This window comes from Antedon mediterranea, chromosome 10, assembly GCF_964355755.1.
Source record: "Antedon mediterranea chromosome 10, ecAntMedi1.1, whole genome shotgun sequence".
NCBI lineage: Eukaryota > Metazoa > Echinodermata > Crinoidea > Comatulida > Antedonidae > Antedon > Antedon mediterranea.
The window spans coordinates 16,437,149-16,451,871 of record NC_092679.1 but is presented as its reverse complement, the minus strand read 5'-3'; the positions used below and the strand labels follow the sequence as shown (position 1 = coordinate 16,451,871).

The window sequence follows — 14,723 nt, the reverse complement described above, 5'->3', positions numbered from 1 at the left end:
AAAGTACTTTTTAAACTTCTAGAAATATACACCAACCTGTGCAATTTCTTATACGAAGTTTCAAGTTCTTTAATCGCTTATGAGGATCGAATGCTGCTGTTACATTTTGTCAGATCAAGTGGATCAAAATGAGCACCGTTTGATGACAGCTGAAAGACACGACATTTACCAGACCAAATAGAGAGGGTGGAAATACAGCACTGGGAATCGGGTGCATTCACTGCCTCTTTGTTAAAAAGTTGTGACGTCCTCCTATTGTGACTCGTACAGCAAATAACTGCAAAATGAAACTGCAAATCAATGACGGTCTTTGGTGCTATTTAGAATGCAAATGGTGCTCGATTGTTTGATTCAAGATTTTTTTCAAGTTTCATTCAATTCAATTCTTTATTTTCACATTCACCACCCACACATAGGCCTATAATGTACGCGGAGGATACATACTTTAAGATTGAAGGCCAACATTATTAATTGACAGGACACTTCGACACAAATATATTATGGTCATTAAAATTTATTTTCACTTTGTACACGAGTTGATTTATCATAATAAATACGGTAATATTAAATAACATAATGTCTTTGTTTCTATTTTCATTTTTAAATATACAGTAAATATCACTACCATATTTAGGCATATCACTACCATATTTAGGCATATCACTACCATATTTAGGCATATCACTACCATATTTAGGCATATCACTACCATATTTAGGCATATCACTACCATATTTAGGCATATCACTACCATATTTAGGCATATCACTACCATATTTAGGCGCATCACAAACTAGTTTGGTATTGTAGACAGAGCTTTACAGTATTCACCATTTTAAAATATACCGAAATGTATAATATATATTGCACCTCAAAGATATACGCTCTTTGATTTCACTTAATAATTACAAAATTGATACACAAATGCTGTACAAGTTACATAATATGCCGAAATGTACACGAACACCCGGAAATTCAGCGATGAGGCGCGAACGCCTACATTCACTGAACGTTCTTTGGTATTTTAAAGACAATACAATCTAATATCAGGAAGCTGAGCTCGCATTGCCAAGATAGGAACTCGTAACCGTCCTTTGATATTATGTCTGGCTGCGACAAATACCAACAGTTCTACTGGAGTAGGCCTGTACATATTCTCCGCGGCGCGGTGCTGTTAACCAAACCTTTGGCTAATCAAAACGTTTAGGGTGCGTGGAACTGATCGTGTCACAGCCACAGATAAACGCTTTGATCTCCGGAGCTCAGATCCTTAGATTTGTGTCGTAAAATTTAAGTTCTATGATTGGTATTGAAGCATCGATGATGAAAAATTACACTGCGTCGAGTTCATGCGTAAAGCCGATAAACTTTTGTTATACCAATCGTCTTCGATGTGAGCATCACTACGCATGCTCATACCACTACAGCTAGAACTCATTGATGGGAATTGCGTGTGCGTCATTGTTCCGTATGTACTTGACGTCATTTGGGGGTACCGCGCCATGCTGTTCATTGGTGGATATTGGTACGCACGTTGATTACTTGGATAGAAGTTGCGCATAATACCATTGCATGATGGTAACACTGGAGATACGGACTTTGCGAGTTGTTTCTCTTGTTTGCGATATTTAGCTCGGCGATTTTGGAACCAGACCTGACGAGATAAAAATCAAAACAGTTAATAAATTGTAATTTTACCGAAGTTCATAATCGTAATTTTATTAGGCCTAGTAGGCCCTACTGTGGTTTTACGTTCAAAATGTTCAATATACAAGTTTAGAAGCACAATTAAAGATTTTTAACATTATCTGAAGAAGCTGTCTTAATTTGATTAAGATTTAAAAATATTGCAAAACCAAGATTTTGCACACGTTCCAATAATTCATTTCAGTATTCAGAATTGTAATACCTTTTTGTACATAACCATTTTTGGTAGTAAAGTTTAAGAGGTTTTTATTACGCAACTAGACTGTCAAAAACTGTCTCAGCAAATTGCCGACGGTGGCTTTTTTTTTAAATTGCCGTGATATTTTTAAAAGTTACCGTGACATTACAGGCTCCGTACGCATGAACATACTTTTAGACTCAAGCGCTGCCCATATTCGCCTGACGCATTGTGAAAACAAATGTTAGCAAGGCCTAGTAACTTATATTTACCTGAATTCTTGCTTCGTTTAACTTGGTCTGTTTTGCAAGATCTTCTCTCACATATATATCTGGATAATGACTTTTACTGAAAGCTGTTTCTAGTTTCTGGAGTTGTTCTTGTGTGAATGTGGTTCTGTGACGTCGTCTTGCTGGTGTTGGTGGACACGTTATAGGGTTTGGTTGCAATGTGGCTCCCATGTGAACCGATGCTATCGTCGGTTTCATCTTCTTAAATGCGCCTTCTGAACAATCTTGGAAGAGCGAATTTTCTGTAGAAAAAGAATATGAATATTGATATTTAGAAACAATTCTACAATAAGACACCGTATAGTAGTAGTTAAATAATGTTAATATTTTTTTTTAAGTACAGTACAAGCGATAGATCTAAATCAAGTGGACTGTAGCGTTTTACATAAAGAGATAAAAGAGATGCACAACAAATAAATTTAGTTTTATAACAATATCGTGTTAGGAACAAGAGAAGAGTTTAGTTATCTACGGGTACTGTCTATGTAACTTAAACATTATAAAATCTATTCAATTGTATTTCTAATACATTAAGATACCACAGATTGCTGATAACTTATGAATGTATAAAGAAAACAAGGAATGGTCATTGCAATTACGAACATTTTGTTTAATAGTTAAATAAAATGAATAGTTACAAAGTACATATATCAAGCGATAGAATTAACTTAAGTTGATTGTAGAGTTTAAATAAGAGATGCGCAAACAATTATTTAGTTTTATAAAATATGGTATATTACGACCATTTTAGTGATTTTGAGTACGGTCGTATGTATGTATCCGAAAAATTAGGAAATGAAATAAAATGAATAGTTAAATAGTACATATTTCAGGTGATAGATCTAACTTAAGTTGACTGTAGAGCTTTTAAAAAAATAAGCGCAAAAAAATAATATAGTTTGATAAATTAATATGGTTTAAAGAAAAAAAGAAAATGTTAAAGCGCGTGTTCGGTCGTATGTATCTGAAACATCTAAAAAAAAATCTATTCAACTTTATTTGTATTTTTAAAATTATCCAAAACTTGAAATTATATTATTCACTCAATTATTTTAATGAATTTACAAAAATAAAATAAAGAGATAATTAGATCGATGTCAGTTTAAACTGTTTGAAATATCTAACAAAAAAAACCCAATTCAGTCGCGTTTTTGCTTACCTGGTGTGTCTGGTATCCCGTGTCTTTGATTCGAATCGAGATAAAGACTAGAAAAATCTTCACATTTTTCTGTTTTGGTTCCCTGTAGATTCAGGCCTAGTGGATCAGAAGCTAGCGACATAGATTGAGAAATAGAAGACATGTTGAAGATGTTCAAGTAATTGGTGCTTCAGAGTGACTTATGAAATTAGCAACCTAATTTAAAGTGTTTTGCTGTTAATATATTGCCATCTTATATTCATTGCAGAAATCTATTTCACTCGATTATAGCCAATCAGATTACATTAAACGTGATTATCATAAAACTTACTCAGCCAATCGCGTTGCTCGAAAGTGAATAGTAAATAGACAATAGTGCAGTGATTCTTGACTTGAATTTCTTCAGTTAGTTAGCTAACAATCTTTTGTCAACCCATTGTCGGTCGCGCGTGCCACCTTCGCCTGACTTCAATTGTTCTATTCCAGATTTCAATAAAGACATTAATTTTAAGCTCATTTATATCTTATTCAATTTGTTTTATTGGAATACCAACAAGATTATACAATGCATGCTGTTCTAGTATGAATAGAACACATGTTATTAGCAAAATAACTACTTGTTTCGGTTTGGAAAAAACTACTTCTATTGGTTGACTTACAACATAATAGCAGATACGTTGACAGATGTAGGTACGTCTGCCAACACTTCTGACAAGGTCAAACTGTTTGTTTAAAAACACTGTTAAAAAAAGAACAGCAATTTATATTGTGATAAATAGTAATAGTAGTTGATTTTTAATTGACCTGAAAATAATTGGAATCAAACAAGTTATAGGAATAATGTTACAAACGTCGTAATGTTCGTTCAACATTATAGAAAATAGAGTTTATTCCGTATACACTACTAATACAGTAGATCCTTGTTCCTTCTTTGGAAATATCAATCTTTGGGCTCGCAAAATCAGTTGCCCTCGGTCCCGGGGCAACCAAAAATGAATGTAGGCTAGGGCAACTTAAAATTAAAGTGGTTGGTCTCGATAAGCTCGATAAGCAACTTTATTGGTAACTCATGAGAAACCCCTATTAAGAAGATAAATTGTTTGGATCGCATGTATAATGTATGTTTTTTAAGTGGACCAATACAATTCTTAAAAGTATTATGTATTCAGTAGTAATTTTTTGAGAATAAGTTCCTGATAACAGTTTGGCAAAAAGTAAAAATACATTCCTAAATGTGTCAAAGTCATTTCAAGTAAAAGGTAAGAATGAAAAAAGTACCAAAATAAACCATTGTATGTTAAGAGGAAAATGCATAAACTAAATTTTTTTTAATTAAATAAATAAAAAACTATCAGTGAGTTATGTTTGCGTTATAGTGGGTCTTATCATAAGAGCAAAATAATGGTTTTATTGATTTGAGATTCGGAGAAAACGTAAAGTAATCAAGATGAACTTAATATACTAAGCAGGGAAGAGTGAACACATCTTAAGCACTGTCTACACTATCAAAGTTTATGTGACAAAAAATGTATATAGAAATGATGATGTCATATCAGTACCATATTTGGGCATATCACTATCATATTTGGGCACATCACACTTTTTTTGTCAAATTTTATAGTGTAGACGGAGCTTTATACCAGAATCCTCCACTTGAACAGTAAACAGAATAATATACAATAAAATACGATAAAAGGTAGCTTGTGTTGTATATTGCTTTCTCTTTAGACAGTCATCTACTTCATTACAGTAATCAACAATTGAATTACGCCCGATTGACGATTTCCATTTTTAACAAATGACCGTTTCATCGTCTGCGTAATTAGAGCGCGCGGTTAATTCGCTCAGCCAGACTTTCATTATAATCAAATTTACTTGCGTTACCGATTTGATCGTCATTAGCGAGGTATCTTTTTTTTCCCTCGCAAGGTTGCGTCTCTCTAGTATTTTCAAGTGTAAATTAGGTGCTCATCGTACAGTTCTCTCGTAGAGGAATCGGTAATCCGATTTTAGACATTCTGTTCATAAATTTTCGAACAAGTGTTTTGAGTGATGTCTTTGTTTTATTTTCTGTTGGCTTATGTAAATCTGGTATTACTGAATACTAAACCTCAGCGGATGCCTTGATTTCGGAATTGTTCTTACTTAGAAGGGGTCCCTGGTTCCTTTATTATTGGTCTTACATTGAAAGTTTGTAGGCTTATGTTATAAATCTGGTTTACAACTTGTAATAGAGTATGATTGTTTTTTTATTGCGTTGTTTCTCAGTTTTCTGGCGCATTAAAATATAAAAAGCAAGTTTTCTACAAGAAGCAAATATCAGAGATATAAAAAAATACTTAATTATTATAAAATAGAACCCCTATTAAGGGGCCGAGATGGCAATACTAGTTAGCCGCCCCTAAATAGGGTTTTAGTATTGAAAAGTATATTTTCCTTTGCTCGTTTCATAGGAAACCTTCCCCTGCTTCTTAATAGTATTGGTTACGCTGTATCATACACATTATTCTAATGGGTGTGCATGATGAGTTTTGTCACAATAAAACTACCCGATCATGCATGGGTGATTTGCCTTTTAAACCTAAATTTATTTATTTCATTTATATAACAACATCTTTATACAGCATTACACAATCAGGTAAAGGAATACCTGTATTGCATAAGGAAAGCTTTTAGTTTTGTGAGAGAAGAAATGAGATCAATATCTAGTTTTGAATGAAGCAATTGTTGGGGAATATTTAATTTCAGTTGGTAGGTTATTCCGTTTATCGCCTGCAACTTTGAACGAGTTCATCTTACTAATGGTATAGCCTAGTAGGGTAATGTTATATATAGGTATTTTTTTTCATTAAAAAAAAATTATTTTTGTGTTCTTAATTTAATTTAAGGATGGAATCATAACTTAATTGTATGTTTAGATTGAATAGTAGTTTCAATTTAGTCACAACCGTTGTAACCATTATGGTTTCATTTCATTTATTTCATCTTTTAATAAATAATACAAAATTAACAGGTCACAAGGTACAGAGAACTTTAGTGGGGTAGACAGGATTGTCAAAAAGTGAAACAAAACACTATCGAGTGAGTCTCCGACACTTTAAAGTGTACAAATGAAATAAACTTAAATACAGAAAAAGCAACACAAGTATATGTGTAACAGTTTAAAATAACATTTAATTGAGTTTAGACAGGTATTTGAAGCAGGTGAATATACAAATGATGACAGGGAAAAAACTAGACTATTTTTAACATTTGGAGGCAAGTTATAAAACAGATGTGGAAATGAGTCAAAACAATTATAATGAGCAGAATTCGTTCTTGAAATACTATGGACAAATACTACAGAATTTAGGTGTCGCAAATTTTAGTAACGTGGTTTTGTTTTTCTATTTTATTTCTTTTACAGACACCCACCCCAGTGACGTTGGTATAATTATGGTCTGGGCGAACTTATTAAAAAGTTGCATGCACTTATAGGCGATACTGAAAGAGTTTTATCTAAGTAAGTGCTTATCTTCCACGTTCTCTTAGTCATTGTAGATTTTTTTCTTGTGAACTTTATTTAATAACCATTTGTGCAAAAAGCTCTTTAGAGAGTAGAGAAGACAGACCATTCGAAGCTAAGATATTACTAATACTTTCACCTTCCTTGTCTTTGTTTATTTAATATAATTTGTTTGTGTTTTTTAACATATTTGTTTACTTGTTATGTTTCTATTGTATAATTGTTTTGGTTGTGTTTTGTGCTACAAATACCTTTGTTATTTGTTGTGTCTAAATATACAATATGTTGGCACGCGCGATATAATCGCTGTATTGTCACAGCCTAAATCAACGTAGGCGACCTACAGTTAATGATTTGTGTTAGCAATTTATTAGGAGGGTGACGGACAATTAGGAAGGAGGTGACGGACAATTAGGAAGGGGGTGGTGGCCAATAGGAAGAGGGGTGGTGGACAATTAGGAAGGGATGGTGGACAATTAGGAAAGGGATGGTGGACAATTAGGAAAGGGTGACGGACAAATAAAAAGAGGTTGGTGGACAATTAGGAAAGGGGTGGCGGACAATTATAAAGGGTGCTCCTAAGTATTTATTCTATTTTCTGGGTCATATTACTTGGGCCTAAACATGACTGATAGTGGTATCTGTATCTGTATTCCGAGCCACGCTAGAAAATGATTCAAACTATAGGGGAAAAAAGAAACGAAATAATTCCACTATTGTCCGATGTCCGATAATAATATGCCTAAATTAAGGAAGAAATCAGTAAGTGGTATGTTACCGTAGCGTAGTTATAGTAGGTTTTATAGCGAAAAGACTATGACAAATGTGCACGTTACCTTTGAAATGCATTGTTTTTCGCGTTGCGGAAATTAGAAACTTCAATTTGGACATAATTATCGCTAAGCATGTAATACTGAGGTCTACATAGAAAAAAGTAGGACCTATACGGTAATGATAAAAATCATGGAGTAATATTAAAATAGTAATAATGTTATTAATTCATGGTTTTATTGACTAAAGAATGAATATACTTATAGATGATTAATGGTGAATCAACGGTCTGATAAATGAATTATACGGTATAAAGCTAGCTCTACACTATCAAACTAGTTTGACAAAAGTGTGATGTGCCCAAATATGGTAGTGATATGCCAAAATATAGTAATAATATGACATCATCATGTCCATATATGGGCACATCACATTGTTTTTGTCACATAAAGTTTGATAGTGTAGACAGGAGCTTAAGGCCTTTATCAAACTATCTCTCTTCATTATCTAACAAGTTGTTTGTGTTTGTTAATGAGTAATTAACGTGGCTTGTAAACTGCTCTCATTAGGCCTACACAGAAAACACAATGCATCGTTTACTATTATCCTGTCCAATGACAATTAGCGTATAAGCAAAATCAAATTAAATAGTTGTGATTATATTTAACAAATTAGTGAGCCAGTTTAGCAGGATGCACGTGACGTACTGGTAGTAGAATTGGTAGTCTGTTAAAGATGTATTGTCTCCAAAAACAGGAAAAATAAACGGATTAATAAAATCAGATTTTGACTAGGCCATTTTGCAGTTTTAATAAAACCAATCACTTCCATAGAAAAAATGTAGGTGTTTTTGCTTTTAATTTCATTTTTTCAAGTTTTTGGTAATAGTGAATAACTGTTAATATGTAACATTAAAAAGGCATATTCAACAAACACATTTTTAAAAATAATTTTTTTAGGGGGGAAATATAACCAGGGAGTTGTAACAACTCCCTGATATAACTATTAACTATTATAATAGTCACTGTACTACTAGCTCAAAGATATTTCAAGGCCATCGTAAAAATACAAATTTCAATTAATTTATTATCAATTATCGTTAGATTGAATATGGAATATTTTGTGCTTATTGTATTTCCTAAAAAAATCATGTTCCACATAAAAATTGCACCAAAGGTGTAGAGAAACGATCAATTTAACCAGCTATTTTTTTAATTTAGGCCTACCTTATAATAATTGCTGAACGTTTAAATCAGATGAATTTGAGCTGGTGGCATGTTTGCATTTATAGGCCTATAACCGCATTGTTAGGCCTTATATGGTATTGTATTTCGGACCACAAAGATCTCCTTGATTAGAATGGGATATTTATGTATAGTGGCGTATCAAAATGAATGATAGATACTTATCAAAGTCATTTAATGATAATTGTTATAACACACCTATATATATTCTTGTCATTTGATTGGACGATCATGGGTCACATGGCGTTCAATAGTATACAAATAATGAATGTTTAAGAGTGCAATGGTACAAATAATGGCACGAGGTGAATGATGAAAGGTTATATCAACGAGGCAAAGCCGAGTTGATATAACCTTTTATCATTCACCAAGTGCCATTATTTGTACCATTACACGAATACAAAACATTCATTATTTGTTTTATATAACATCTAGACGTTTTTTTTTCGTACACAAAAATGTTTCAAAAAGTACTATTTAACGATCGTTGAATAGTGCGTACTATTGCACGCCATGTGACCCACATTCGTCCAATCAAATGACAGGAATTTATATAGGTGTTATATAAACGGTACTATTAAACGATCGTGTGATAGTACTTTTTTTTTTAATTGTTTTTACATGATACCAAATAAACAGTACAAACTCTAGACAATTAATATTATTTCTTTTTATTGAATAAATTCTAACTAATGTATTAATAAAACTGTCCAATTCATAATGCTACAGAAAGACTATAAATATTGAGGTACACTAATTTAAAATACACTATTCACTCATAAGGCACTATTGGTCAGGAGGGCACTATAAAATAAGAAGACACTTTTTAGGAAGACGCACTTTTTATCACCTGGAAGATTGTAGGAATGGAACTTGCATATTTGTGTTTATTTTTTTCATTTAAAATACATTTAAAAGTTCTAATATTACGAATTACTTTCAAGTTTTTGTATAATAATAAGTAGGTACAAGTAACAGTGGATTGTTCACGCTGATGCTAATCTAAAATGTCGGAAATCAACAAAAAAAATATTCGCATTGAAAGCGATGAAACTTGTAAAAAAAATGTAAAAGTTTGCACAATCGCCTTTTAAAACGATCGCACGACCGGATTGAACAATCGCATTTAATAATCGTACGATCGCATTTAACAGTCGTACGACCGCATTTAACAATCGCACGACCGTTTAAATACCGATTGCTCTTCGAGCCGCCTAATAGCTAATAAAACTAAGGATTTTTTAAATAATTAAAAGTAATATATCATTTACAAGACAATATTATCAATTTATGTATCAATAACCAGTTCTGAAGTGAGAAAGTAAAAATACAGTAGGCCTCTGTTGGTGATACATTGCACAATTTAGTGGTATTTGGTAAATAGCGGTAAACCCTTTCTTTGCTTAAATAGGCCTATAGTTAGCCCTAGTCTGTGGCGACTTTACAAACTGTATTCGCTCCGTACTAACTCTTGACAAATGACACCATGGTATTTTCCTCCCGACTATCGCAGATATTTTTTCTCTGAATCCCGTAATGGTCCCACATTTGCCACGGACGTTTCTCCTAGTTGCATTTGAAATTTTTAGTTTACTGTGTCAAGTCACGGCGATGATGGCCAAATATAAGCCTATATAATAGTCGGGGGCATATCTGGGGATATGCTAAAGACGCAACACAAGGACGTCACGCAACGTAAGTGTTTGACCAATCACAAGCGCTGGATTATTCGCGCTGTCGCTTGTCATTGGTCAACACGCTTGCGTTGTGTCCTAGTGGTAACCAAGCTTTATAAATCTGGCGAAGCAGCAAACTCAGCATAGTCAATATAGCCATCCCTATTTACGTCATCCTCGTCGAATATCGGTTCGAGCATTTCGAATAGCTCCATATCACTTAGACTAAGCCTGTCTTCGGGGTCGTCATCTTCTTCCAAGTGGAAGTCTGTCATCGCTTGTATTAGCTCAATGCCATCCAGTACATTGTTGTTGTCGTAATCATGCACTTTAAAATAGTAAAATTGATATTCTTCTTCCGTCATTTCTGATGTTGGTTTGTCTACGATGGAATCCAAATGGTGCATAATATGACTGAGAAAAAAAAAACAAATATAATGTGTCGGTTATGCTTTAGAAAACTAACAACTATCGATATTTTAAAACGTTAAGGCCAATTTACACAGACAAGCGGTAACGGTAATAAAAATATAGAATATGCTATTCCTTAATTATGACCATTTACACACAACGCGTAGCGGATAGGCGGTTCCTTCTTAGGATACAGATTTTACATTGTTCAAGCTACGCGGTTTTCCCTTACCTGTCTAAATTGGCCTTTATATGCATCATAAAACGATACACTGGGCCATGTGCTAACTACGATATCGTTCGTTGTAAGCATTCATTTGGTAGGCCCTACTACTATTTGTGAATAATATCCGAAACCTCCAGAAAACGGAATCCGGGGAAACCCTCGGTTCCGACAATTACCGTACGGGAAATTATTTTAAGCTTATATAGATTTTTCTTTCTTTAATACCGACAAAATAAACTTGCTTGTTGTTTGTTACGCAATTTTTTCATAGGTGTTGCTTTCAAAGACTAGAAATATTAATAACCTCAACTCTAAATCACTGTCTACACTATCAAACCATTGAGGTATTTATACCTCCATTATCAAAATAGTTTTTTTTTAAAAAGTGTGACGTGTCCATATATAGGCACGATGATATGATATCATCATATGTGGGCATATCGCATATTTTGTCACATAAAGTTTGATAGTGTAGACAGAGCATAAGTGAATTTAAATTTCGTAACAATGCGACTATGAATACATACTTTGTGCTTACATTCTATTTCGCAATTACACCTTTCAGCTTAGCAGATTGTAATTAAATTAACCACCAATATATGAATTCAAACTTTATTGCTCTCGTATTAGTTCTTCATCTTCAATGGATGGACAGTTTATATAAGAAACATTTTATTTGTTATTGCTTGTTAATACATGTTTCATTTTCATTAACTCTTACAATTATTATTTATCTTTGTGAGCAGTGCCGTCTCAGACCTTACACATTGTGTAATGTAACAAGATATTTTTGGCTTAAAAACACCCGATCACTACCTCCGACCACCCCCTCCCCCTACACACAGCATTACAAGTTTAAAAAGTTACTAGTTATAGATGTATTTTCCCAATACTACAAGTTTTTGGAAAACATATTTTTTGTCAATATAAATAATGTTGTTTTTTCGGTCCAATTTTTTGACAAACTGAATAACTATTGTGTTACATTAAAATAGCATATCCAAAAAAACTAATTTATAGCACAATATATTATATTTATTTTTTAAAAAAGCACCTTGTAAAGTATTAAACGTCTAAAATGTTGCTTTTTAAATAATTAATAACTAGACTAAATAGTCATTCCGACTATCAGTACTGTGCAAAATTGTGCTTAAATTGTATCAAACTAGGGGGCACGGTGGGCATGTTACTACAATAAGCTATATACCACTGTATCTGTGGCCCTGAGTGAATTTCTAAACAAATATTAGAAATTAAAGCATATTAATATAAAAATATAGTGTGAAAATTAAACAATTAAAAAAATTATATAATTTATCAACCGTTGAGTTGAGCACTTGAATATTCAGGATAGTCAATAAAGCCATCCAAATTTTTATCAAATTCTTCCAAAACATCGGATACTAAGTTAAAGATTTCTTCTTCGTCTACTTTTGTATCCGATTGGTGATCTTTTTCATCAAAATGAAACATAGCTTTCATAATTTCCACGCCATCTAGTCGATTATTCTGATCGTAATCATGTAATTTAAAATAATAAAATTCAAGCTCGTCTTCCGTCATTTCACGGCCTGAATCTTCTGGACTGATAACGTCTTGAAGATGTTCTTTTATATGCCTGTGGAGGGAATGGTATGATTGGTTAGATTAACCAAAGTGATGTGGCCACCATTCTGTTGATTTTATTGTTCAGTGTCTGTCATGTGACACAGTATTTATGTGACACACAGTAATTATGGGACACACAGTAATTATGGGACACAGTATTTATGCAAGTGACGTCACAGTATTTATGCAAGTGACGTCACAGTATTTATGCGAGTGACACAGTATTTATGCGACTCAGTATTTAGGTGACATGTAAAAATACATTGATGTTATTTTTGTGGGTATATTTTAGCACATATTCAACATATTACTAAATTCCAAAAATGTATGACTGGAATTAACATTTTTTTTGTGACAGGTGGTTTGACAATGGTATCAGGGATGGGTACAAAAGCAACAGAATGAAGACAAATCACTTTGGTTTGGAAAGTTCGGAATGGTGATAAGAATAGGAAAGATGAGGTGTCTCCAATTGGAGGTAAAGCATCAGATGAGTGAAACAGAGATACATTTAAACGAAGAATAAAAAAAACAAAGGATAAAGAAAACGAAGGATAAAAAAAAAACGAATTACCAAGAATTGATTGTATTTAAAATGAATATGATTTCACAATGAACTAAATAAAATAAACCTCACTCTTTATCATGAATGTGACTTTTATCTCTCAATCTATTTGTTCTTCCTGTTACATCGCCCTCTGGTGGTGGATGAGAATTAACTGGAACTTGTTGAGGAGGTACATTTGCTTGATTTACTATCTAAACAATTAAAAAGAAAATATACCAGTAATAAAAATCATAGAAGAAAAATACAAAATAATATTAATACTGTGTAAATATACTCATGTGGAACACCCCTATTAAGGGGACATATTCCTGTGAAACACCCCTATTAAGGGGACATATTCATGTGAAACACCCCTACTGTATTAGTATTAAGGGGACATATTCCTGTGAAACTAACTAGGGGAAACATGTTTTAGCACTATGGGGCCTTCCCTATTCAGGGAACACCTTTATTAAGGGGACATAGGATTGGTAGGCTTACATTTGGCTGTTGTTGCTGCTGATTCATTTGAGCTTGAACGTGCAAGTTCTCAATGGGCTGTTGTTGTCCATTTTGTTGATGCATGTTGTGCTGCTGTTGTTGCTGGTTTATATCTATCTGCCCAGACACATGCACAGCACACAATGCAAATAACAGTAACATTCTCTCCATTAATTTCATTATTTTAATACCTAGAAAAAAAAAGTTAAAATCAATATTTCAATCACGACATAATTTTACTCTATTTAAAAATGTATATGTTATGCGCGATTTGAACGATTTGCGCAATTTGAATAATAAATATGATTATAAATATATAAAATTATTATAACACCGTAAATAATAACTTCATATCAAATCATAAATTTGGAGTGATGAAAAAGGTGATCTTTTTATTCCCCAGGATCACCGTGATCAATTCACCCTTTTATTCCTTTAAGAAACTGATCTGAAAACATCCCACCCCAAAGGTCTAGAGTCCGGACCTGGCCTACTACGGGAATGGATCCCCTCCTCCTTCAGGTTTCTTAAACCAGCCATACAGTCTCACTACACTAGCCTAACTTAGCTAGCTCCTGCTGGTTTACCCTCCTGCTAACTAGTAGTAGTAGTAGGGCGCCAGGCTAGCTAGCTAACTAACTAAAAAGGCGAGACAAGACATTATAAATTAGTTTACCGCGCGGTATGACGTTAGTCTATAACTCCATTATTACTCTACTTAGGTTATATCTAATATACATATTTACCAGGTGTACTAGTTAATAATTACCTAGGCCTACTACTACCAAAATAATAAAGTAACAGCTGTTGTTTGTATGATGAGAAATCAAAATAACTCAACACTGCTGAGCTGGCTTAACCTTTAACCTGAGCCTATTGATGGATGGATAAATATAAAAATAATTCACTCCCAATATGTTA

General features: G+C 33.3%; 2 protein-coding genes and 1 long non-coding RNA gene across 5 annotated transcripts in view; 1 reads left to right on the top strand and 2 right to left on the bottom strand.

Moving 5' to 3' along the window:
- The window catches only part of LOC140060743 (uncharacterized), a 29,687-nt gene extending 16,307 nt beyond the window's left edge, over positions 1-13,380 (top strand). The window contains exons 2-3 of the long non-coding RNA XR_011847362.1: positions 6,720-6,815; positions 13,113-13,380. This is a non-coding gene — a long non-coding RNA (uncharacterized lncRNA). The remainder of the gene's footprint in view (positions 1-6,719; positions 6,816-13,112) is intronic.
- LOC140060855 (homeobox protein unc-42-like) lies at positions 1,298-3,476 on the bottom strand. Its single transcript, XM_072107214.1, has 3 exons — positions 3,335-3,476; positions 2,158-2,417; positions 1,298-1,654 (listed from the first exon to the last, which is right to left on the bottom strand). Exons 1-3 carry the CDS (start codon positions 3,474-3,476, stop codon positions 1,298-1,300), a joined length of 759 nt encoding a protein of 252 aa, XP_071963315.1.
- Positions 9,523-14,682, bottom strand: LOC140060742 (multiple coagulation factor deficiency protein 2 homolog). Of its 3 annotated transcripts, none has more exons than XM_072107077.1 (4): positions 14,572-14,682; positions 13,803-13,993; positions 13,392-13,513; positions 9,523-10,923 (listed from the first exon to the last, which is right to left on the bottom strand). In XM_072107077.1, the coding sequence occupies exons 2-4, from the start codon at positions 13,980-13,982 to the stop codon at positions 10,623-10,625; spliced, it is 603 nt and encodes a 200-aa protein (XP_071963178.1). In that variant the 5' UTR covers positions 13,983-13,993; positions 14,572-14,682; the 3' UTR covers positions 9,523-10,622. The 3 variants fall into 3 exon arrangements, with proteins under 3 accessions (XP_071963178.1, XP_071963177.1, XP_071963179.1); XM_072107076.1 differs by having other exon boundaries at positions 10,919-12,764; XM_072107078.1 differs by having other exon boundaries at positions 10,919-12,764; positions 14,549-14,615.
- Positions 14,683-14,723: the final 41 nt, after the last annotated feature.

Coding starts and splice junctions, on each gene's coding strand:
- LOC140060855 (XM_072107214.1), bottom strand. CDS start 3,476: ATGTCTTCTATTTCTCAATCTATGTCGCTAGCTTCTGATCCACTAGGC. Junction 2,418..3,334: donor CGGGATACCAGACACACCAG/GTAAGCAAAAAC, acceptor CTTTTTCTACAG/AAAATTCGCTCTTCCAAGAT. Junction 1,655..2,157: donor TAAACGAAGCAAGAATTCAG/GTAAATATAAGT, acceptor TTATCTCGTCAG/GTCTGGTTCCAAAATCGCCG.
- LOC140060742 (XM_072107077.1), bottom strand. CDS start 13,982: ATGAAATTAATGGAGAGAATGTTACTGTTATTTGCATTGTGTGCTGTG. Junction 13,514..13,802: donor AGCAGCAACAACAGCCAAAT/GTAAGCCTACCA, acceptor TTAATTGTTTAG/ATAGTAAATCAAGCAAATGT. Junction 10,924..13,391: donor AGTCACATTCATGATAAAGA/GTGAGGTTTATT, acceptor TTTTTTTCTCAG/TCATATTATGCACCATTTGG.